The sequence below is a fragment of the Capsaspora owczarzaki genome (genome assembly GCF_000151315.2).
Source record: "Capsaspora owczarzaki ATCC 30864 unplaced genomic scaffold supercont2.10, whole genome shotgun sequence".
Classification (NCBI taxonomy): domain Eukaryota; class Filasterea; order Ministeriida; family Capsasporidae; genus Capsaspora; species Capsaspora owczarzaki.
In genome coordinates this window covers 781,330-799,053 of record NW_011887301.1, presented here as the reverse complement: position 1 = coordinate 799,053, position 17,724 = coordinate 781,330, and the positions used below count along the sequence as shown (strand labels likewise).

Here is a 17,724-nt window from a genome sequence, read left to right as displayed (position 1 = left end):
TTTTTCGCGTGCCTAGCGATGAGTTCGGGCCAAAGCGCCCCGCTACTTCACCCACACATTGGTATTGATGCACTGATTGACACAGGGGGGCAAGGCGCGAGCGGAAGCTTGCACACAGGCCGTAGGAGGCGCCATCCGGATTTAGAGACCGTCACTCTATTCAAATTGAAATCGGCCAGACGACCTTACTTCTTTGAAATGTTTTTTCTTGTTTGAGTTGCCTATCCGCCCTGCATCTTGATTCCAAATATCTTCAATGATGTCAAACATTGCAATAATACCTGAAAGGCGGCGATATTGGGTCTAGACATGTCTTGCAGCGGCCATTTCCGCCTCTTGTCGCTCGTGTCGAGGTGGCGACTGATTCTGCCTTCCTTCACCCCTTGATGTCATTAAAACCAAGCACGAAATTATTTTTCTCGTCCGAAAACAGCTCAATGAAGAGGCATGCGCATCTCAAAGACGCCGCGGGTCGTGCTTGAAGAGGGGTGCTCGCAAAATCGACCTGTCGGCTCCAGCCAGGCCGTTTAAGGCGCTTTTACTTCTACTCTCTTCCAGTGGCACATTGCCAGATGATTATTGAGCTTCTTTTGCCTTGAAAGGACATGTTGGATGCATCCAAATCCAGGTTGCGCTCACTCTTCTCTTCGACCAATTCGGGCGAGTCTGCTCTGGTCGGTCCGACAATGCCCCGGTGTTCTCCCAGCAAGTGGCATAGCTTAGAGTGTCATATGGCCTCTAAGGTGATCGTGGCAGGCACGGAGTCGCGAAAGGATGGAAATCCTCGAAGGGGCTACACCTGCGGGAGCTGCGGAAAGGACGTTTTCAATCGTTTTCTCCGGAAAGACCGAGTCGAAGCACATGTAGTGACACGCACTCACATCAGAGAAGCACAGTCCGTATGCTGGGCATGCTGCAGCGCGCCGCCAGCACCAAGAACCGCGGCTCGTGTGTCCTTGGGCTTGGAGGACTCTCTTTCTCCTGCTGGGTCCTTGTCGAACCTTTCGGTGCAGCCTGAGCTCGACAACACGACCAGTACGGTCATGAGCAGCTCGTCTTCTGCGGAAACGCGTCAGGCCGACGGCGAGATGACCCCAATGTGCTCAAGCCACGACCCAACTCACTCATCCACGGACCGATCGTCGCTGGATGAGGCTTCAATGATGCAAGTCGACGATTCTACGATCCCGTATATATCACATGCAATTGGCGCGTGGACGAGTGCCTCGCTGCTGCAGAATTCCGATCATCCCTCGGTGCTGCCTTCGGTCGTTCTTGCGGATGATCTCGAACCAGTGCCGCAGGACTCCAGCGATACTTTGGCGATGGATACTACTGGCGGTGGTACAGAGGGGCTGAGCCATTCACCTCCGATATCTACAACGACCGGCTCAGGACAAGCAGTAGATGCCGCAGCCGAAATCCTGGAAGAGATACGTGTGAACTCTTCGGGCGCTTGCGTGGAATCCGATGAAGAGGACCAGGCACACGAGCAAGCAAGCGTTTGTGACGAGCCGGCGTCGCCAGCCGAGGATGTGTCCCGAGTCGATCGTCTGATCCTGCGTGCCTTCTTCGGCGATGAATCCGACGAAGAGAGCGATTCGGAGGGTGAAGCCTCTGAGGATCAGAGCCCTCAGCCAGCTCCAACCAGAGCCCGGATCGTCGAGCTCCTCAACTGGATTCCGCCAAACGCGGCACAGGTAAGGAACTTCCGCGTCAACCTCTGCAATTCTCATGTGATCCCTCATCTTCTTGTAATCCATTGTTTGGTAGAGTCTCGAAGGCGCGTGGAGTTCGCCCAAGTCTCAGCTCGCGGTCCTTCATGCCGAATCGGCCTTGCCAGTGGACTGCACTTCCAACGTGCTGCGCATGTTCCAAATTCTTCTGGAGGATCGCTTGAAGCCTGCGAGTCTGGACCAGACTAGGGAGCTCGTACTGGGCTTGCTGGACGCGAGAGAAACTGACGCAGATCAGATCAGGGGGCTGCTTCCTCGGCTTGCCAGAGTCCACGAGCAAGTCCAAGTCACAAGCAACCTACAAGGCAAACAAGTCGCCTCAATTTCAGTTCTGATCACTTTTGTGACGATGTTGAACAGTCGAACTTTCCGCGAACGGTTCCTGCCCTACGCTCGAGTTGCGGCGTCCGATAACTTCTGCATTTCTGTAGCTGTGCTGGCCGACAGCATGGAAGCCTCGTGCGTCAAGTTGCCCCCGAACGCGTTTGTCGCGGACCAGCTCAGTCGCCACACTCTTATCCTGGCCGCAAAGGTGACCGAGAACACAACCGTCAACTACCAATCCTCCAAACCAGCTCTCGCGCATGCTTTTAGTGACAGTATTCACGCAGAACTGCTGAGCCGAGCCGGCGCCGACTCGGCCATAGATCGGTTTGATATCGACGGCTTGATTGAAAACGCAGTTCTTCAACCGTGTGTAAGTTCCCCCGTTCCTTCTGTTGGGATGCATCCCGCTGAATTGATCATCTCAATCGTTTGCATGATTGAACCCATTTGTCCAATCCAGGAGATGAATTCCGTTGAGCCAGTCGCAAGAGCAATTCTCGACCGCTTGCGTGTCAAAAGCGAATCTGAAGTCAAGACGTTGAACACAGACCTCCGGTTCAAGACTAAAGCGTCGCTCATTGCAATCATGACAGCGATACTAATCCCCCCGAACGAGTCCCGATATGAGGGCTGCTTGCTTCACAGGCTTCAGAGCGAGATTTCAAAAACCGCCACCTCAAAGCTAAACCTGCACCGCCTTCGGGCAAAGACCACAAAAAACGAAAACGATCTCCATCTCGATGACCTGTGGGAGTGCTTGACGCAGGTTCTGATCAAGGCTCGCCGAGCTACCTCGACTTCAACACAATCCGTCGCAATGCTCGATCACTTCGAGGATCACCCCGCGGCGCTCCAAGAATTCGCAACCCACTGTAATCAGAAAGCGTACAAATCGGCGGAGTCTCTGCGTCTCCGCACCGAAGAAAAAATCACAAAGGAAAAGTACGAAGAGTCCCTGCGTGCGACCAGGCGCCCACCCCCACGAGTCGAGATCAGAGACTACTTTGACTTTGGGTGCTCAATCGAATCACAGCGCACCGGTCACTTTGATTTTTGCGACGAGTGGGGCAAGACCATCTCGGGATTGGAGAAGACTTGCGTGATCGGAAAGATTGAGCTGCCTGACAAGTCCAGCGAACGGTCGCTGTACTACGTCTCGCAACAGGGTTCTGCACCTTCGGCTCCTGATGGCGCAACCGGCGTCTCCAAGGTGCCTGTCCTCACGGTCGGCGATGTGGTTATGCTTCCGATTTGCCCCAATCCGAAGGACCCGAATTGCGACTGCATGCGCCACTGCCAGCTCAGACACCACGATGCTCGTGCTCGTGGAACTTCAAAATGCGCCTGCGTCGAGCGAGAGCAGAGATTCCTCGGGGATCCCCCCAGCAGCCCGAGCATCAGCCCGAAACATTGGAGTAGCTTCCTGGAGAAACCGTTGTTCACTCTATTTGAAGGCAGCGGCCTTGACAACCGAATCGACACATCGACCATGTCCGCAGCCCAGGTCCAGTCGCACCACATTGGCCGATTTCGGATTCTTTTCGAGTCTAACAGCTGGCCCGGACGCGGGCAAACAAGCAGGATCGCCACACAGAAACTGCACATCACTCCACACCTCGTGTTTCGGCACATGCGGAATGTTTGTGCAGCTGAGGTTGTCGGAGCAATCGAACTTGTCAGAGATATCGCCGCGCGGCCCACCCCGTTCATATCGTTCCAGAAGCACTTCCAGATCGAGAAGCAGCCACTCAAATGGCAGTGGAACTGCTTGTTTTCAACGATGCCCTACCCGTATGATATGCAACATCCGCAGGATCGACCCGAGCGCGAGTACAAGCTGAAACACATGCAATCGGAAATGGTAAGGACACGGCTGACATTTGTTTCCGGCAATCGTGACGCTTTGTCTGACACGCTGGTTCACAATTGCCACAGACCGCAGTCTACAAGCGCATCAACGAGGCTCGGCAGCAGCAGGTGTCGATTGCGACCAAGCCTGCCTTGCTGCAGACCCTTCGCATGAACGTGTTTGAAGACGATGGATTTGCTCGAGTCGCGCATCAGTTTCGCACCAAGCACGGCTGCATGGACATCCAGTTCGAGCTACTCGGCTTTCCGCACAGAGAACGCATGCGCAAGACAGGGTTTGGCGTTATCCTTGCTGCAATGGGTGTCGATGTTGACATGGACACGACCCGCAACGGACTTGTTGCGCAAATCGGGCACATCCAGCAATCTGCTGGCTTCACCACCGTCGACCCCATCACGGGCTTTCCCGAGCTTTGGCAAGTAAGTAAACTTGGTCAGGAAGGCTGAACATGGATGTGTGAGCTGGCCAGAGCACGCTGACACCGCATCTTGGAAACCCGACAGGTGGAAATCACAGCTTTTCGCGGCGACAGTCCCGCCATCCGTGCCGCGCTGGGCCGGAATGTGCAACAGCACTGTCTCGAGTGCACTGCAAGCAAGCAAGACCCATCCACCACCACATTCAAGCGAGATTTGTCCAAGTCTCTCTTCTGCCACGCCTTGCACGCCGGCGTCCTGCGAGCGCCCTTCGACAAGCAAGCTGCTGCCGAAGGCACGACAGACTTTTATGGCCTGCAAGTGCCGACCCGCATGGGCATCCCAGTCATTTCGGCAGGCCATTTCATCGAGCCGGTGGCGCCACCGAGGAACTTTCCAAACATCTCACCAAGTTCTGATGCGAGCAAGGCTCAAGGGTACAAGACGTTTCGGAGCCTGCTTACGAGTCTTGAATGTAGCCCGACTCCAAGCTCGTGGCTGTTCCTACCGCAGTTTCTCCGGCCTGGCGCAGAGATGGTTTCCCTCCCAGACCTGCTCCATGTCAACCATCTCGGGCTCGCCAAGGCCGTCAACTTGGGCTTCCGGGCGCTCCTGTGTCCGGAAGACAGGAAAAACGGCTTCCTCTCAGCGCAGGAATGCAACGGGTTGCTCGCTGTACTGGTGAATCACGTTGACAAGAGCGGGTTGGACTCGTCGCATCAAATCTCCGGATCGGCCGCTTCATTCATCAAAGCGCTCGTTGGCTGGGAGCACTTTCAGCTGGCACAGTTGCTCCCCACGCTGTTTGGTGCCGTGTCGCGCCAGTTTGAACAGTACGCAGCGAAGGCGCTCGGCCATCCCGAAGCCCCGACAGCCGCCGCGACCGCGGCCGAGCTCACCACGTCCCTTGGTCGCGTGTTCACGGCGGCAGCTCGAATTGTGTGCCTCATCATGACCCCAAAGTGCACGCAGGCCCAGCGCGTCGAGCTCAAGGACTTGTTGATTGACATCCTAACCAACCTGAATTCGGAGGTCGTCAACGCTCAACGAGAGTGTTACACGTCTGGAGCACCGTCACTCATGCCTCCTCAACTGTTGAACTTGGCACACAGCAAAAAGTTCCACGCGCTGGCTGAGTATGTCCGGCTTTACGAGATTTACCCCAACGCCGAGCTGTTTTCCAACGAGCGTTTCGAGTCGATGCACGGTCGCATGCACCAGGCCGCCGGGTTTGGCAACCATCACAACGTCGCCGCCACTGCCCTCGGAAAGATGTGGATGGACTACACCTTTCGCATAGCTGACCCGACCGACGTTGCGAACTCGCCAACCGCTCCTCCCCTCTCCACGTCTTCTCGCTGTGCTCCTCCTGTCCCGGAACTGTTCGACGCCCCTGACGCGGTTGAGCCCACTGAGGGAGGTTGCCGCCAGACTTCACCCCGGCTGGATGCGTTGACACCACGACAGGCTGAGGCCACGACCAAGCAAGCTTCGGCCATTTCGTACATGGACAAGAAGGCCTACAATGTCTTGCAGAGTAGCCTGTGCCCTCCACATCCTTCTGTGAAAGAGGCACACACGTTCGCGCACAATGGAAGTATGACTGCGCGGAAAGGAACTCGTGTTCGAACAACATGTGGTCTGCACGTCAAGGAGAATGGGTTTGTCAAGATTCGCATCGACACAAGAAGCTATCTCGGCAAGTTTCTGTTTGGGTACCGTCTCACGAATGCTCCTCCGGATGCCTTCACGGACTGGGCGTGCGTCGAGCTGCTGCACCGCGTTGACAGCGTTTCATTGTTTCGTGGGGGGAAGGCCGTGTCCGAGTACGCTTGTCGTGCCAAATTTCTCGTGCCGGCCACGACCCTCGTCGCCCCGCTCAGCACCATGCACGCGTGTTTCCATCACATGTGCAACCTCCCCCAGGACGACAAGAAGCAAATCAAGTTCTCCCTTGTCAAGCACAACCACGCTGACCGTGTCGTGCTGATGCCCACTGCACGCAACGTGTTGCGCCCAGAACTGGAGCTTGATGCCAGGCTTGAAGACGACGTGGAGAGCGACTTTGGCTTTCAGATGCCTGGGCACCCCAGCGGCAAGAGCGTGTCTGCTGCCGAGCTCTCGTTGCTTTTCTCGCCCCTGGACCCCGTCACACGACGCAATATGGCTGCAATGAAAGCCCGGTGGACAGCACCTGCTCAAGCCCCTGCTGCTGGGGCTCCTGCTCAACATAGTCCTGCTGGTGCTCCTGCTCGTGCTTCACATGCATCGGTTTCCCATGTTGCGCATACGGCACATGCTCCAGCTCCGCATGCAGGCAGTCGCAGCCACGATTCTGGGTCCGCTGAACCGATGCAGGTCGACCAAGCAGAACGCACGCCTCTCTCTGCTCTTGGTGACCGCCCTTCTTCTTCTGTTTCGCATGCAGGGCACGTGCAACCCCCGCATACAGTCAGGCGTGACTGCGCTACTAGGTCTGCACGACCGCCGCAGACTCCTCCTGGCCGCCCTTCTGCTCAACAAGCAGCCTCCGCAGGCCTAACCGAACTTGTTCAACGACCGAGGCCGATCCTGATGAAGCGTCTGTGGGCAAGCATGTGGACAGATCCCCCCGAGGCAATCGAAGCTGAGCTCGCATGGCACCCCAGGCCTAGAATTCTCGCGTACCGTTGGCTCATGAGAGCCTGCCAGCCCTTGCAGTTCACACCCCTGCGGGTCTCACCCACAATCCCAGCCGCTACTCAACCGCCCGACAACGTGTCTGCAGAGTCGACCCAACCGCCCACCGAACTGTCCGCCGAGCCGATGGCTTTGATCCCCGCCACTGCCCAACCGCCCGTCAACTCGTCTGTAGAGTCGACGGCTTCAATCTCAGCAGCTGCCCAACCGGCCGCCAACCTGTCCCCGAAGGCCTTGCAAACTGTGCAGGAGTTCCTTCAGCTCTATGACAGGAGCATCCCGATCAAGCTCAATTCGCCTGGGATAGATGCGTCCGAGCATCTGCCAGCGAGACAAGTCTTGAAGCCCTTCGACGACAAGGGCTCTGAGTGGATGTCCGCTGAAGCGCTTGACTTTTGCTTCGGGCGCCTGCAACAAGCAAACATTACCTCGCAAAACGGGGTCAAAGTCACCTTTTGGGTATGATGTGCGTGTGTGTGTGTGTTAAGGTTGGACCGCGGTTGCTTGATTGCGGAGAGCGGCGACTCACAGCATGAGGTAATCGATTGCCTAAGCAGCAGACCTTCGACGCCAACGGGACTGCTGACATGGACAGATCACTGCGAGGCCACTCCAACCGAGAAATCAGGTTCTCGGAGTGCAACGATTCATTGTCTGACACAGTCGCTGCATCGGAAGATGGCCTTGTCATCTTTCCAGCGAATCGAGAGCAGCACTGGTTCCTCGTTGTGCTGCATCGGAAAACCTTCACCATCCGCATTTTCGAGGGACTGAAGAAACCGGCTCTCGACCTTGTCGAAATTGTTAAATCGTTCTTGCCGGACTCGACTGAATGGAGCTTTGTTCCCGAGCCGGGTTCTATCTACGGGCACCAAGGGCCTGGCCAGACGGAGAAACCTCCTTGGACTTGTGGTTGGCTCGCCTTGTGGATGGCCGAGAGGATTGCACGGCTCGGCGTGTCAGCAGAAGACTTGCAGGCATCCACGTCTAACCCGTGGCCGTGGGTCCCTACCGATCCACCTCCGCCCACCGTTGGTCAACCTTCTAGATCTCAAGCCGTACCTCCCTTGTCGCTCCTGATTGCCGAGCATGTGCGGTTCAAGTGGCTCGCTGATGCCGCCCGCTGCTGGACACCGCACGTAACGAAGGCTTGAAGGGTGTTTAGTCCGCTGCTCTTGTGTTTTATTGTTTAATTTATGTATTTAATTTCATCTATTCCATATGGGTACGGTTTTAGACGATTTAGCTAGCGTAGACAGACGGAGTTGGTTCAGCAAAACTAGCTCGCCGAAGAAACATGATTCTAGGGGTACAACATTCGTTTCATGCCTCATCCTGGATAGCCACGTAACTAGAATTGATGCTACTATCGGTTACATGTCATAGACCTGGTCTGAAGCACGATCTGTTGGAGGTAGATCAGCTTGAAGAGACAGACTCAAGCGCGAAGAGGAATTCAGCGCAGTCAAGTTTCTGCCACCAGCCAGTGCTATGGACTAGGCCCACTAATCACAGAAAACGATACAATACTGATAAACATGGATGGGGATGGGACCTTGAGGCGTTCATGCACCCCAAAGCCGCGGTCGAGTCACTAAAAGCAAGTCTCATCCCACGACAAGAAGCGCAAGTACCAATGGCCACTAACGGCTATGATTCAAATGTAAATTATCTGACAACACTTTTAAAACCTTGAAACTTGTTGTATCACGGCAGTGGTGGTCACACGAGGAGCGTCAAGAAGACCATTTGCACGATTCGCTAAGTCGGCTTCTATCAAGTGGAATCGGTCGGAACAAAAGCAAAGCAACTCTAACACTATTGGTAAGTATTATCACGTACCGGTGGCAGCATGGGCGGCCGGTAAAACGACCGGGCACTCGATCCATGGTTTTGCGAGTTGGCCGAAACTTTGGCCTCCTCCCACTCCGCATGATTTAGTACCACATCCGCCCCTCCGCAGATGTGATGTCTAATGCACGTGAGAAGCGAGAAAAAGTTACAATATCAGAGATCGGACGATGCTGGACAAAGATCGAGCACCCGCCAAATGGGTCATTTCCGACCCTTCGTGATCCACCCTCCAGATATCACCGCAATTCCGCATCAATGATTTAGACTCTAGTACTAATTTACTGTTGTCTGGTAAAATATTTCATGGATGCGACTCGGAAATCGCAAGTTAACGCCCGTCGAATGTTTGGTCGGGTGCATCAACTAGACACCAACGATCACTGTCCACGCGCGATATAGAGCGGATACTTTAGAGTGTATAGAGTACATTGATATATGGCTGGTCAAGCTCCTAGGTGTCTACATGGCTGGATACGAGCGAGAAGCCAACTCGGACGCATCGTGCGGCACCTCACTCGCCATAACGGTTTCCAACTCATCAGACATTGAACAATCGGAATATGTATGGATTACACGGACAGAGCTGGTGAAAGGCATCGATCTCGGGGCTAGCAGGTTTTGGACGAAATTCGAAAGGCCGATTCAGTCCTTCTTCGTGCTATCGAGCGCTACCGCCCGACCGATCCCGGATTCATATACATCATGCCAAGCGCTAACTTTCTATACTAGAGGTGGCACTAACGGACAGCCCTAGTCGGCGCCCTGAGGGCTCGTGGACGGCTGTCCATATCCCGCAGTCGGACACTGCCCCAGGCCCGCCCGTTCAATGGAGGTACCAGACCCATCTATTAGATTTTTAGAGACCATAATATCGGCGGTGGGTGCGGTCTAGGCCGAGATCGAGCGGTCGGCTTGGCCGCGACGGACCCGAAACCTGGTGCGGCCTCCAGCGCTTCGCTCCTGGCCGTCTCGCACATGATTCTATATCTAAAAAATCGGCTCATTCCAATGGTGTACAGTAGAAGGGGCTGCAGTGCCGTTTTGAGGGACCTCGTCACCAGGTGCGACACACAAAAAGGGGGTATCCGTACACGACGATGCAGGTGTCCCCCGTCCTCGCCAATGCAGCCACGGGGTGCTGTCAGGTCATGTACAAACCTGATGGGGTCAGGGCGGCGGGCGGTGGTGCACAGTGGCCTCAGTGAACTGGGGAAAAATTCCCATTGCAAAATGTATACCCGCAAATTTCCTGGTGTGCTGCAAGGCTCAGAATCTAAGAAACTCGCAAATCAAGAAAGCAACATCAAGGTGGATCGAGCAGGAGACTGGGAAGAGATTGCAAAGGGAGTCCCCATTTCATTGACAATTCCAGTCAAAGAGAACGCTTCTCAGACCGATTCTCTCGCTCCGATTCCAATGCAACCCGTACTCTGTTCGTTGTACTATTGTTTGCAAAGTCAGATCATACAACCGCCGCCCAGAATTCCCCCTTGAAACAGCATTTTGAGCGCTTTTGACCGCTTTTCCACCCTTCGCCTCTGACTTTGTTTTCATGTCACCATGTACAGTATTGTTATTATTGCTTTCTTATATATTCAATTAAATTCAAAGCTCAGTCTTTTTTTTTCTATTTTTTCCACCAATGGCAGCTGCAGCCACACTTCGCCAGCCAGCGATGGGTGTTGAAAATCTGCATGAGCGCTTCATGCAATCTGCACTCGACAAGGTTCAGTTTGTCTCTCTCTCTCTCTCTCTCTCTCTCTCTCTCTCTCTCTCTCTCTCTTTCTCTGTCTTGATTCGAATTCATTCAACGTGCCACTTCACGAGTGACAACGACGACAGAGAGTGAGTAAGAGTAAGAGAGTAAGAGAGTAAGAGAGTGCGTGAGTGGTGACTCCCAAGCCAGCTCCCTTTCTTGTCATCAGCTCTCTTCTCTTTCTCTCTTCTCTTGGGTTGACCACTTCTCTTAACCTTCACTCTCTCACATTCACTCACATTCACACACACGCGCTCGCGCTTGGAATGAACCTCGTGCTCGTTTTCCAATCTCAACAAAGCACATGATGATGGCGATAAAGAAAAAAAAGCTCGTGTCAAAATGTTTTCTTTACCACCGTCAACGTAAACGTCAGTCTCAATGGTTGGTGGTTTGTGATTTCCGATAAGACACCCCCCCCAACTCATGCGATGACAGTGTGTGCAGATAAGAAACGAACATAAAAAAAACACAGCCATGGTCAGCATTTGAAAACAAAAAAATGACGATGGTGCAGTGTTTTGTGCTGCAATGGGACGAATTTGGCGGGAAATCTTGAAGCTGGAAATAGTGGCTGGCACAGTGACACCCCCCCCCTCCCGCTTAGCTCGCATTGGATGCAAGATGGAAAAGTGCAGATGGAAGGAAAGAATTGCTAAATCACTCTGTTGCTGTCGCTGTTGCTGCGTTGCACAGGCGTACGAAGCGCTGGAAGTCGGCGAAGTGCCGGTCGGCTGCGTCATTGTACTGCGCGAAACAGGCCAAGTCATCGGTCGAGGCTGCAATCGCACCAACGAGACGAAAAACGTAAGGGATCCCAATGTTGCTTGAATGGTGTCGAATATGGCATTCTATTGCCGACATTGTCTCACTTTGCACATTCCCCCATTCCACGCTGATTTCTCGACAGGCAACTCGACATGCGGAATTCGAAGCAATCGATGAGGTACTAAGATGGGTCGAGGCGAATTCTGACATTGCCGCGGCTCTTGGACAACCGGCAACGACTGAATCGCCAGCTCGCGGACCAACCACTGCATCGCAACCCGTCGCCATTCCCACAGCGCGGGCGTCTTCTTCTGCTGCTGCTTCTGCTTCTTCTGCTTCTACTTCGTCGCCGTCGTCGCCATCAACCACACTTCCGCATTCATCGTGCTCGCCAACTTCGCCGCCACACGTTGGCCCATTCTCAATGCGCCGTGCAGGATCGCTGAGCGCATCACCGCACTCGCCGCCAACGCTTTCCCTCTTTCTGTCAGAGCGCGCAACCAGCGTCGCAACGTCGACACAAATCTTCCAACACTGCGACTTGTATGTCACGGTCGAGCCCTGCGTCATGTGCGCCGCCGCTCTGCGATTAGTCGGCATCGGTGCCGTCTACTACGGTTGCGGCAACGATCGGTTTGGAGGGTGCGGGTCTGTGCTGGACATTCACTCGGAGATGCATCGTCGTGCGTCCTCCGATGATGCCAGCGCTGGTGCCGCCGACCCTAATCGCAACTCGCGACCATTCCGGTGTATCAGCGGCATCATGCGGTTGCAGGCCATCCAGTTACTTCGCGACTTTTACCAATCCGAGAATCCGAACGGTGCGTCAGTTTGCAGAGTGTTGATTGCAAGTGGGGAGTTGGGTTGAAGAAAAGCGCCAACCCTTTGAGCGTCATGACTGACTTTACTTGCGCGTGTGTGAAAATGATTGCAGCTCCCGTGCCTCGTCGTAAACGAGATCGTGAAACTCAACTGGCCGTGTAAAAAACGTCGTCAGATTCGGCAGGGCGCTCGCAAATTTGAGCATCATCATCATTCGTATTTGAGTTTTGTTTATATTGCTTCGAGTGGCACTGTGAATGTTAAGGTTTATGTTAAGGTGTAATTTCAGCAAAATTTTGTTAACAGCAACACAAGACAAAAATCAAGCGTGGAATTGAAGAAAACCACGGGTGCTGAAAAGTGCTAATTTTGCAAAGTTTGTATTTCATCGAATCACTCGTGCAGATCGCCGTTCGCGGTGTCCTCTGCTCCCTCCTCACCATCGTCTTCGGCGTCGTCAAAACGATCATCGGTCATTGCGTCAAACTGTGACGTGGAGGTGATCTGGAAGACCGAGTCGAGGTGATCCAGGCGAGCCTGTCAAAGACATATGGTGACACAGGATGTATGTGCAGGACGGTGAGCACTAGATCCATGGAAAGTTGATCATGTTAGAGCTTCCATTCTCGTGCTGTTACCTCTGCTTCTTCTTCGTCAAGTTCCTCGTCGTCTGCCAGATGCACAAAACAACAACCACAGCCATTTAGCACGGGTCACCATGGTCGCAACGGCAGCACCAACGACAACCAGGCCCTGGTTGCGCTTACCATCGCTGGCATCCTGGTCTGGGTGCATGGCTTGACATGCCGACAAGGCCTCAAAAATGGCTTGCACTGGATCGGTCGTACAACCAACACGAAAACTGAGCCACTATCCATCATGATGCGCGAATCATCAATCCCATACACGTCCCAACAATCCACTTACATGAGCTGGGATCTGCCGGTGCCAACCAGACTTCGGATGGTGGCCAGCTAACTCCACGTAGGTTGCCATCAGCGCCATCGCCATCGCCCTCGTCGTCGTCTTCGTCATCGTTTTCATAATCGTCACCTACAAATTCGCAAATCACCTCTCCAGCGTGAGTCACTTGCGAATACTGAACGCAGCAGCAAGAACGTCGTTGCCGAGTCGTTCAAGCCAACGCGTCGCGCCCGCCCGTCTCAGTCGCACATCCATCGCATCGTGAATGCAAGGATTGTTTCTCGCTTACCTCCGTCCGTCTGCAGATAGATGCACGGCTGCGAGAAGGAGGCCGGGTCGGTTGAGATCGCATGGATGGCAATGGACGGGTATGGCACGCTAAGCCCTTCCCCTGCAGCACTGTTCCACCAGTACAATGCACTGCGGTACAAACAAGAACGAAAAGCCAAGCGATGGTGAATCAAGCCACAATAACCCGGGGTTTTGGTCAGTATATAGTGACAACCTCAATCCTCCTCCTCAATCGCACACGTACTCATGTGCGACCACGAGTGTCCCACTGCCAACCGACGGTCCGCGCTGGTAGAACAACTGCGTCCCTTCTGCAGTATATTGCCGCGTGAGCTCGCTGGGCAGCTCTGAAATTCGCTCAACCATTGTTGTGTTTTCAAGTTACTGAGAGTGAATGAATTGCAAGACTGAGCATTGAAGAACAAACATTCGATACATGTACATGCATTCATCCGATCAATGTCCTCACTCACTCATTGTTTTTTTTTCTGTTTCTCGTAAATTTCTGAGACTTTTTTCTGATCACTCTGATCCTAAAATGGTGAACACGCGATCAGCTCAAGCGCCGCAAGCTCAGACGCCGGCAAAGACGCCCGCCAAGACCCCGGCGAAGGCGGCTGCAGCTGCAAAGACCCCTGCAAAGACCCCTGCAAAGACCCCTGCAAAGACGGCGAAGGTGGCCGAGGCGGCTTCTGAGCCTGAGCCGGAGGCGATGGAGGCAGTTGAAGTGCCTGCTCAGACGCCCAAGGGTGCCAAGACCCCTGCCGCCAAGGCCAACAAGACCCCTGCCAAGACTGCTGCTGCTGCTGCCGCCGTTGAGATCGCGTCTGCTGCTGGTGCGAACGAAGCGCCGGTCGAGGAAGAGCCCGTCGCAGTCCAACCAAAGACGCCTCGAGGCCGACCCACCAAGGCCGCTGCTGCTGCCGCCGCCGCCGCTGCTGCTGCTGCTGCTTCTGCTGCCCCTGCTCCCATCGAGAACCAGCCTGAGCCGATGGCGGTCGATGATGAGCCGGTCAAGAGCAAGACGCCAGCCAAAGCCCAAGCAAAGGGCGATCGCGCACGTGTCGCTCCCGCTACTCCTGTGGCTGCTCCCGCCGCTGCTGCTGCTGTTGCTGTTGAGGCTGCGACTGCCACTGCTGCTGCTACTCAGCCTGCAGATCAAGCTACAGTCCAGACACCCGCTGCAGCATCGACCCCAAAGACCGCTCCGCAAAATCAGGCGGGAACGCCGAAGACGAAAGCAGCCAACACGCCAGCGAAGGCAGCTGCACAGCAACAACCCAAGGCTGCAGCTGCACCAACGGCTGCGATCGAGCCAGCAGCACCAGCGCCTGTGGCTGCTGCTCCCAAGGCTGCGGCCGCTACTCCCAAGGCTGCTGCTAAGGCTGCTGCTAAGGCTGCCGCTCCAGCCAAAACCCCCGCTGCTGCTGCTGCTGCTGTTGCTCCGAGCACCACTGCCAGCACTGCCACACCGATGGACGTCGAGGAGCGCAAGTCGCGCGCGTCGCAACTGGCCGCTGAGATTGCCTCCAACTCGTCGACCATCGCCTCCCAGTCCGACAAAACCACATCGATCGTCGCGGCGCTCGCCAGTGCCACCGGGCTCTCTCGCCGTGAGGCCAAGCACGTTCTCCGAACGCAGCAACTTGCCATCCGAAAGGCCAACGGCGAGGTTGTGCCAGAGCCCCAGACCAAGACCAAGCCCAAGGCCAAGACTGCTCCCCTGACTGCCAAGAAGCTGGCTGCCAAGCAAGGAATCGTACTGCCCAAGATTGTCAAGCAGCCGCAGCAACAACAGCAACAGCAGCAAAAGGCCGCCGCACCTCAGCAGGTTGCACGCGTGACGGTCAAGCGCCACGCCGAATCCGACGACGGCGATGTGCTGGTCGACAAGTCGCAATTCCCCGCCGTCGACATGCGCGCACTCGCTGCCATCCCCGACGACCAACCTGCCGCAAACAAGCACGCTGCAAAGAAGGCCCGTCTGGACACGGCCCAGCAAAAGAACAACAACGGCGGTCAACCAGGCCAGGGCAAGAACAAGAACAAGCAATCCAACAAGCCAGTGACCGTCTCCAAGGGCCCCGTCGACGCGGTCGTCTTGCCTAGCAGTGGCGTGACAATTCGCCCGCCTGTTGCCAAGGCAGCCGACTTTGTCGATCGTCGCCTGTTCAAGAAGAACAAGCGCGTCGACTATTTGGTGTCCAAGCCCACATCAGGTCCCTCAGCCAAGTTTTCGAGCTAATGTCCCCAATCACCGATGAGTGGCATGGTCGTGTTGTACAAGACGAAGAGAATTTTGTTTTTGTTTCCTCTTCGTCCGCGCGTTGATTGATTGCTTAGAATGTTTCGAATGTTTGTAATCACGTCGTACAGTACAAAATCTAGCTCGTGCTTGCTGTAAACTTTGTTTCGATTTTCAAGCACCTGGTTACAACTTGGAGTAGACGGGAGTCGACTTGTCCATCGACGACATGACAGCTTTCATGATGTCCTCCGTTTGCAGCATGGCTTGGTTCCAGGTGGCCTGCGGGTGTGCAAGTTGCAAGCTGCGTGAGTTCTGACAGTATCAACCACACTCAATCACGAGGTACGTACCATGTACTCAAGAGACTCGGCAACCGAGTGATCACGCGAGTAGTTGAGGTTGATCTTGCTGCCGACAACCGCGACGGGGCTCTTGGAGGCAATCAGCGATGCCATCTCCAGGGCCTTCTTGCGAAGCTCTTGCTCGTCGGCATACACGTGGCTATGTGATGGAATGGCGGTGAGTGGAACTAGTCAACGCCGGACAAGGATGTGGAACGAGATTGTCAACAAATAAATAAGACATGCCAATCATACCTCACAAGACCACGTTGATGGGCCTCAGGAGCCAGCATTTTGCGCGCAGTGAATGCAAGCTCGCGCGTCAAACTGAGATTTGAAAGACCAAGGAGAATGAGCAAAAACACCACGTTTGTGTCGGAACAGAGCATACGCATTACCTGTCACTGCCAATGACCTTGGGGAGACGTTGCAGCGTGCCAACATCAGCAGCCAGCCCGACATCCACCTCCTACAGTTTTTCAGGTTGCGGTGGCAACGTCCAGGCAGAACGAAGACAGCAAAATATGTTTGAAAAATGAAAAATTATGTTGAAAACCCCCGACATGTGCACAACAGTCACTGGAACGCACCTTCACTTGGAAGTAGGCGTCCGCAGTGCAGAGGCGGATGTCGCACGCAGTGATAAGATCGACACCTGGCAAAATCGCAAAACCCCATCCATAGTACAAGTCAGACAACCGCGAAAATACCTCGGTACGCTCATCAAAGATCGGGTACTGACCTGCGCCAATGCAGCCATTGTGCACAGCAGCAATTACAGGAGTCGGGCACTGGCGAGTCAACGACATGACATCAGTGTGAATCTCGAAAAAAAAAAAAAAAAAAAACACACAACAAAAACCATGATGATGGTCAACTGCTCGGCGGCTGCAGCACATACCTTCTCAATGTTGGTGAACGAGTCCTGGTAATCCTTGATGATCTGACGAAGCAGCAGCGCACGGCGAGCAGCATCGTCGGCCTCCAGGGTGAACATGGCCGAAGCGTCCTGGAGATCAAGACCTGCCCAAGCACACAGATCAGGTTTTTTTAAGTGTATCGTGTCGATCAGTGTCGACAAGCAACAAACAACGACGCACCAGCAGTGAACATGCGGCCGGCGCCAGTGATGATGACGGCGCGGCAATCCCGATCGGTGGCAATGCGCGCAAAGCAGTCGCGCATCTCGGCCCAGCAGACGCGGTTGACGGCATTGAGCTTCTTGGGGCGGTTGAGCTCCACTTGGATGACGTGCTGGGCTGGGCGCGTCACTGCGAGCGTCTCGAATCTGTGCAGCAGGTTGGATGTTCACGCGGTTTGGGGATTGAACAGAGGAAGGAGGGGGGGAGGTTGTCAGTCACAACAACACACATTGAAAGGGGGTTTTGGACGATGAGGAGTGAGATGAACGCCGGGTTGTGTGAGTAGTGTGATGAGTTGGTGCTTGAGTAGGGGGGGCGGCGGAAGCGGAATTGGTGGTCGATCAAAAACTCAACTCGAACTTGGGCGCCTCGGCAGCGGAAGCGGCAGCCATGCTGGTGGAGAAGGGACGCGCGCCTGTCGCGAGGTGGCGCAGGGCGGCTGAAACGGTGGATGGGCGAGGAGTGGTGGCGAGTGTGCGCAGCATGTTGCAAATGGAGAGAATTGGAACAAGAAGGACTGCTTTGGATCGTGTCTGAGCGGATTTGAATG

General features: G+C 54.7%; 5 protein-coding genes across 6 annotated transcripts; 3 read left to right on the top strand and 2 right to left on the bottom strand.

The window, feature by feature from the left end:
- Positions 1 to 1,163: 1,163 nt before the first annotated feature.
- CAOG_08935 (hypothetical protein) lies at positions 1,164 to 7,493 on the top strand (the record flags this gene model as incomplete). The annotated part of the gene is made up of 6 exons (XM_011272304.1): positions 1,164 to 1,344; positions 1,396 to 1,700; positions 1,774 to 2,433; positions 2,524 to 3,924; positions 3,999 to 4,352; positions 4,437 to 7,493. The coding sequence occupies 6 exons, from the start codon at positions 1,164 to 1,166 to the stop codon at positions 7,491 to 7,493; spliced, it is 5,958 nt and encodes a 1,985-aa protein (XP_011270606.1).
- A 2,993-nt stretch (positions 7,494 to 10,486) lies between these two features.
- CAOG_06050 lies at positions 10,487 to 12,573 on the top strand. 2 transcript variants are annotated; one of them, XM_011272284.1, is made up of 4 exons: positions 10,487 to 10,608; positions 11,335 to 11,445; positions 11,549 to 12,227; positions 12,341 to 12,573. In XM_011272284.1, the coding sequence occupies exons 1-4, from the start codon at positions 10,525 to 10,527 to the stop codon at positions 12,388 to 12,390; spliced, it is 924 nt and encodes a 307-aa protein (XP_011270586.1). In that variant the 5' UTR covers positions 10,487 to 10,524; the 3' UTR covers positions 12,391 to 12,573. The 2 variants fall into 2 exon arrangements, with proteins under 2 accessions (XP_011270586.1, XP_004345640.2); XM_004345590.2 differs by lacking the exon at positions 10,487 to 10,608 and having other exon boundaries at positions 10,640 to 11,445.
- An 8-nt stretch (positions 12,574 to 12,581) lies between these two features.
- On the bottom strand, positions 12,582 to 13,843 carry CAOG_06049 (hypothetical protein). The gene is made up of 6 exons (XM_004345589.2): positions 13,688 to 13,843; positions 13,442 to 13,572; positions 13,156 to 13,281; positions 12,996 to 13,061; positions 12,867 to 12,898; positions 12,582 to 12,765 (listed from the first exon to the last, which is right to left on the bottom strand). Exons 1-6 carry the CDS (start codon positions 13,807 to 13,809, stop codon positions 12,622 to 12,624), a joined length of 621 nt encoding a protein of 206 aa, XP_004345639.1. The 5' UTR covers positions 13,810 to 13,843; the 3' UTR covers positions 12,582 to 12,621.
- An 88-nt stretch (positions 13,844 to 13,931) lies between these two features.
- Positions 13,932 to 15,842, top strand: CAOG_06048 (hypothetical protein). Its single transcript, XM_004345588.2, has one exon. It carries the CDS (start codon positions 13,982 to 13,984, stop codon positions 15,686 to 15,688), a length of 1,707 nt encoding a protein of 568 aa, XP_004345638.1. The 5' UTR covers positions 13,932 to 13,981; the 3' UTR covers positions 15,689 to 15,842.
- Positions 15,789 to 17,717, bottom strand: CAOG_06047 (enoyl coenzyme A hydratase 1). The gene is made up of 9 exons (XM_004345587.2): positions 17,529 to 17,717; positions 17,133 to 17,320; positions 16,934 to 17,055; positions 16,775 to 16,823; positions 16,623 to 16,687; positions 16,431 to 16,501; positions 16,288 to 16,359; positions 16,042 to 16,192; positions 15,789 to 15,970 (listed from the first exon to the last, which is right to left on the bottom strand). The coding sequence occupies exons 1-9, from the start codon at positions 17,657 to 17,659 to the stop codon at positions 15,875 to 15,877; spliced, it is 945 nt and encodes a 314-aa protein (XP_004345637.2). The 5' UTR covers positions 17,660 to 17,717; the 3' UTR covers positions 15,789 to 15,874.
- Between the last annotated feature and the right edge of the window lie 7 nt (positions 17,718 to 17,724).

Bases quoted from the DNA above. Each gene is read 5' to 3' on its own strand.
- CAOG_06050 (XM_004345590.2), top strand. From the start codon at position 11,170: ATGGGACGAATTTGGCGGGAAATCTTGAAGCTGGAAATAGTGGCTGGC. The intron at 11,446-11,548 runs GTAAGGGATCCC...ATTTCTCGACAG, and splicing joins GCACCAACGAGACGAAAAAC to GCAACTCGACATGCGGAATT. The intron at 12,228-12,340 runs GTGCGTCAGTTT...AAATGATTGCAG, and splicing joins CCAATCCGAGAATCCGAACG to CTCCCGTGCCTCGTCGTAAA.
- CAOG_06049 (XM_004345589.2), bottom strand. From the start codon at position 13,809: ATGGTTGAGCGAATTTCAGAGCTGCCCAGCGAGCTCACGCGGCAATAT. The intron at 13,282-13,441 runs GTAAGCGAGAAA...GCGAATTTGTAG, and splicing joins CTATCTGCAGACGGACGGAG to GTGACGATTATGAAAACGAT. The intron at 12,766-12,866 runs GTAACAGCACGA...TGTCTTTGACAG, and splicing joins TTGACGAAGAAGAAGCAGAG to GCTCGCCTGGATCACCTCGA.
- CAOG_06047 (XM_004345587.2), bottom strand. From the start codon at position 17,659: ATGCTGCGCACACTCGCCACCACTCCTCGCCCATCCACCGTTTCAGCC. The intron at 16,688-16,774 runs GTCAGTACCCGA...CGATTTTGCCAG, and splicing joins CAATGGCTGCATTGGCGCAG to GTGTCGATCTTATCACTGCG. The intron at 16,360-16,430 runs GTAATGCGTATG...TTCAAATCTCAG, and splicing joins AAGGTCATTGGCAGTGACAG to TTTGACGCGCGAGCTTGCAT.
- CAOG_06048 (XM_004345588.2), top strand. From the start codon at position 13,982: ATGGTGAACACGCGATCAGCTCAAGCGCCGCAAGCTCAGACGCCGGCA.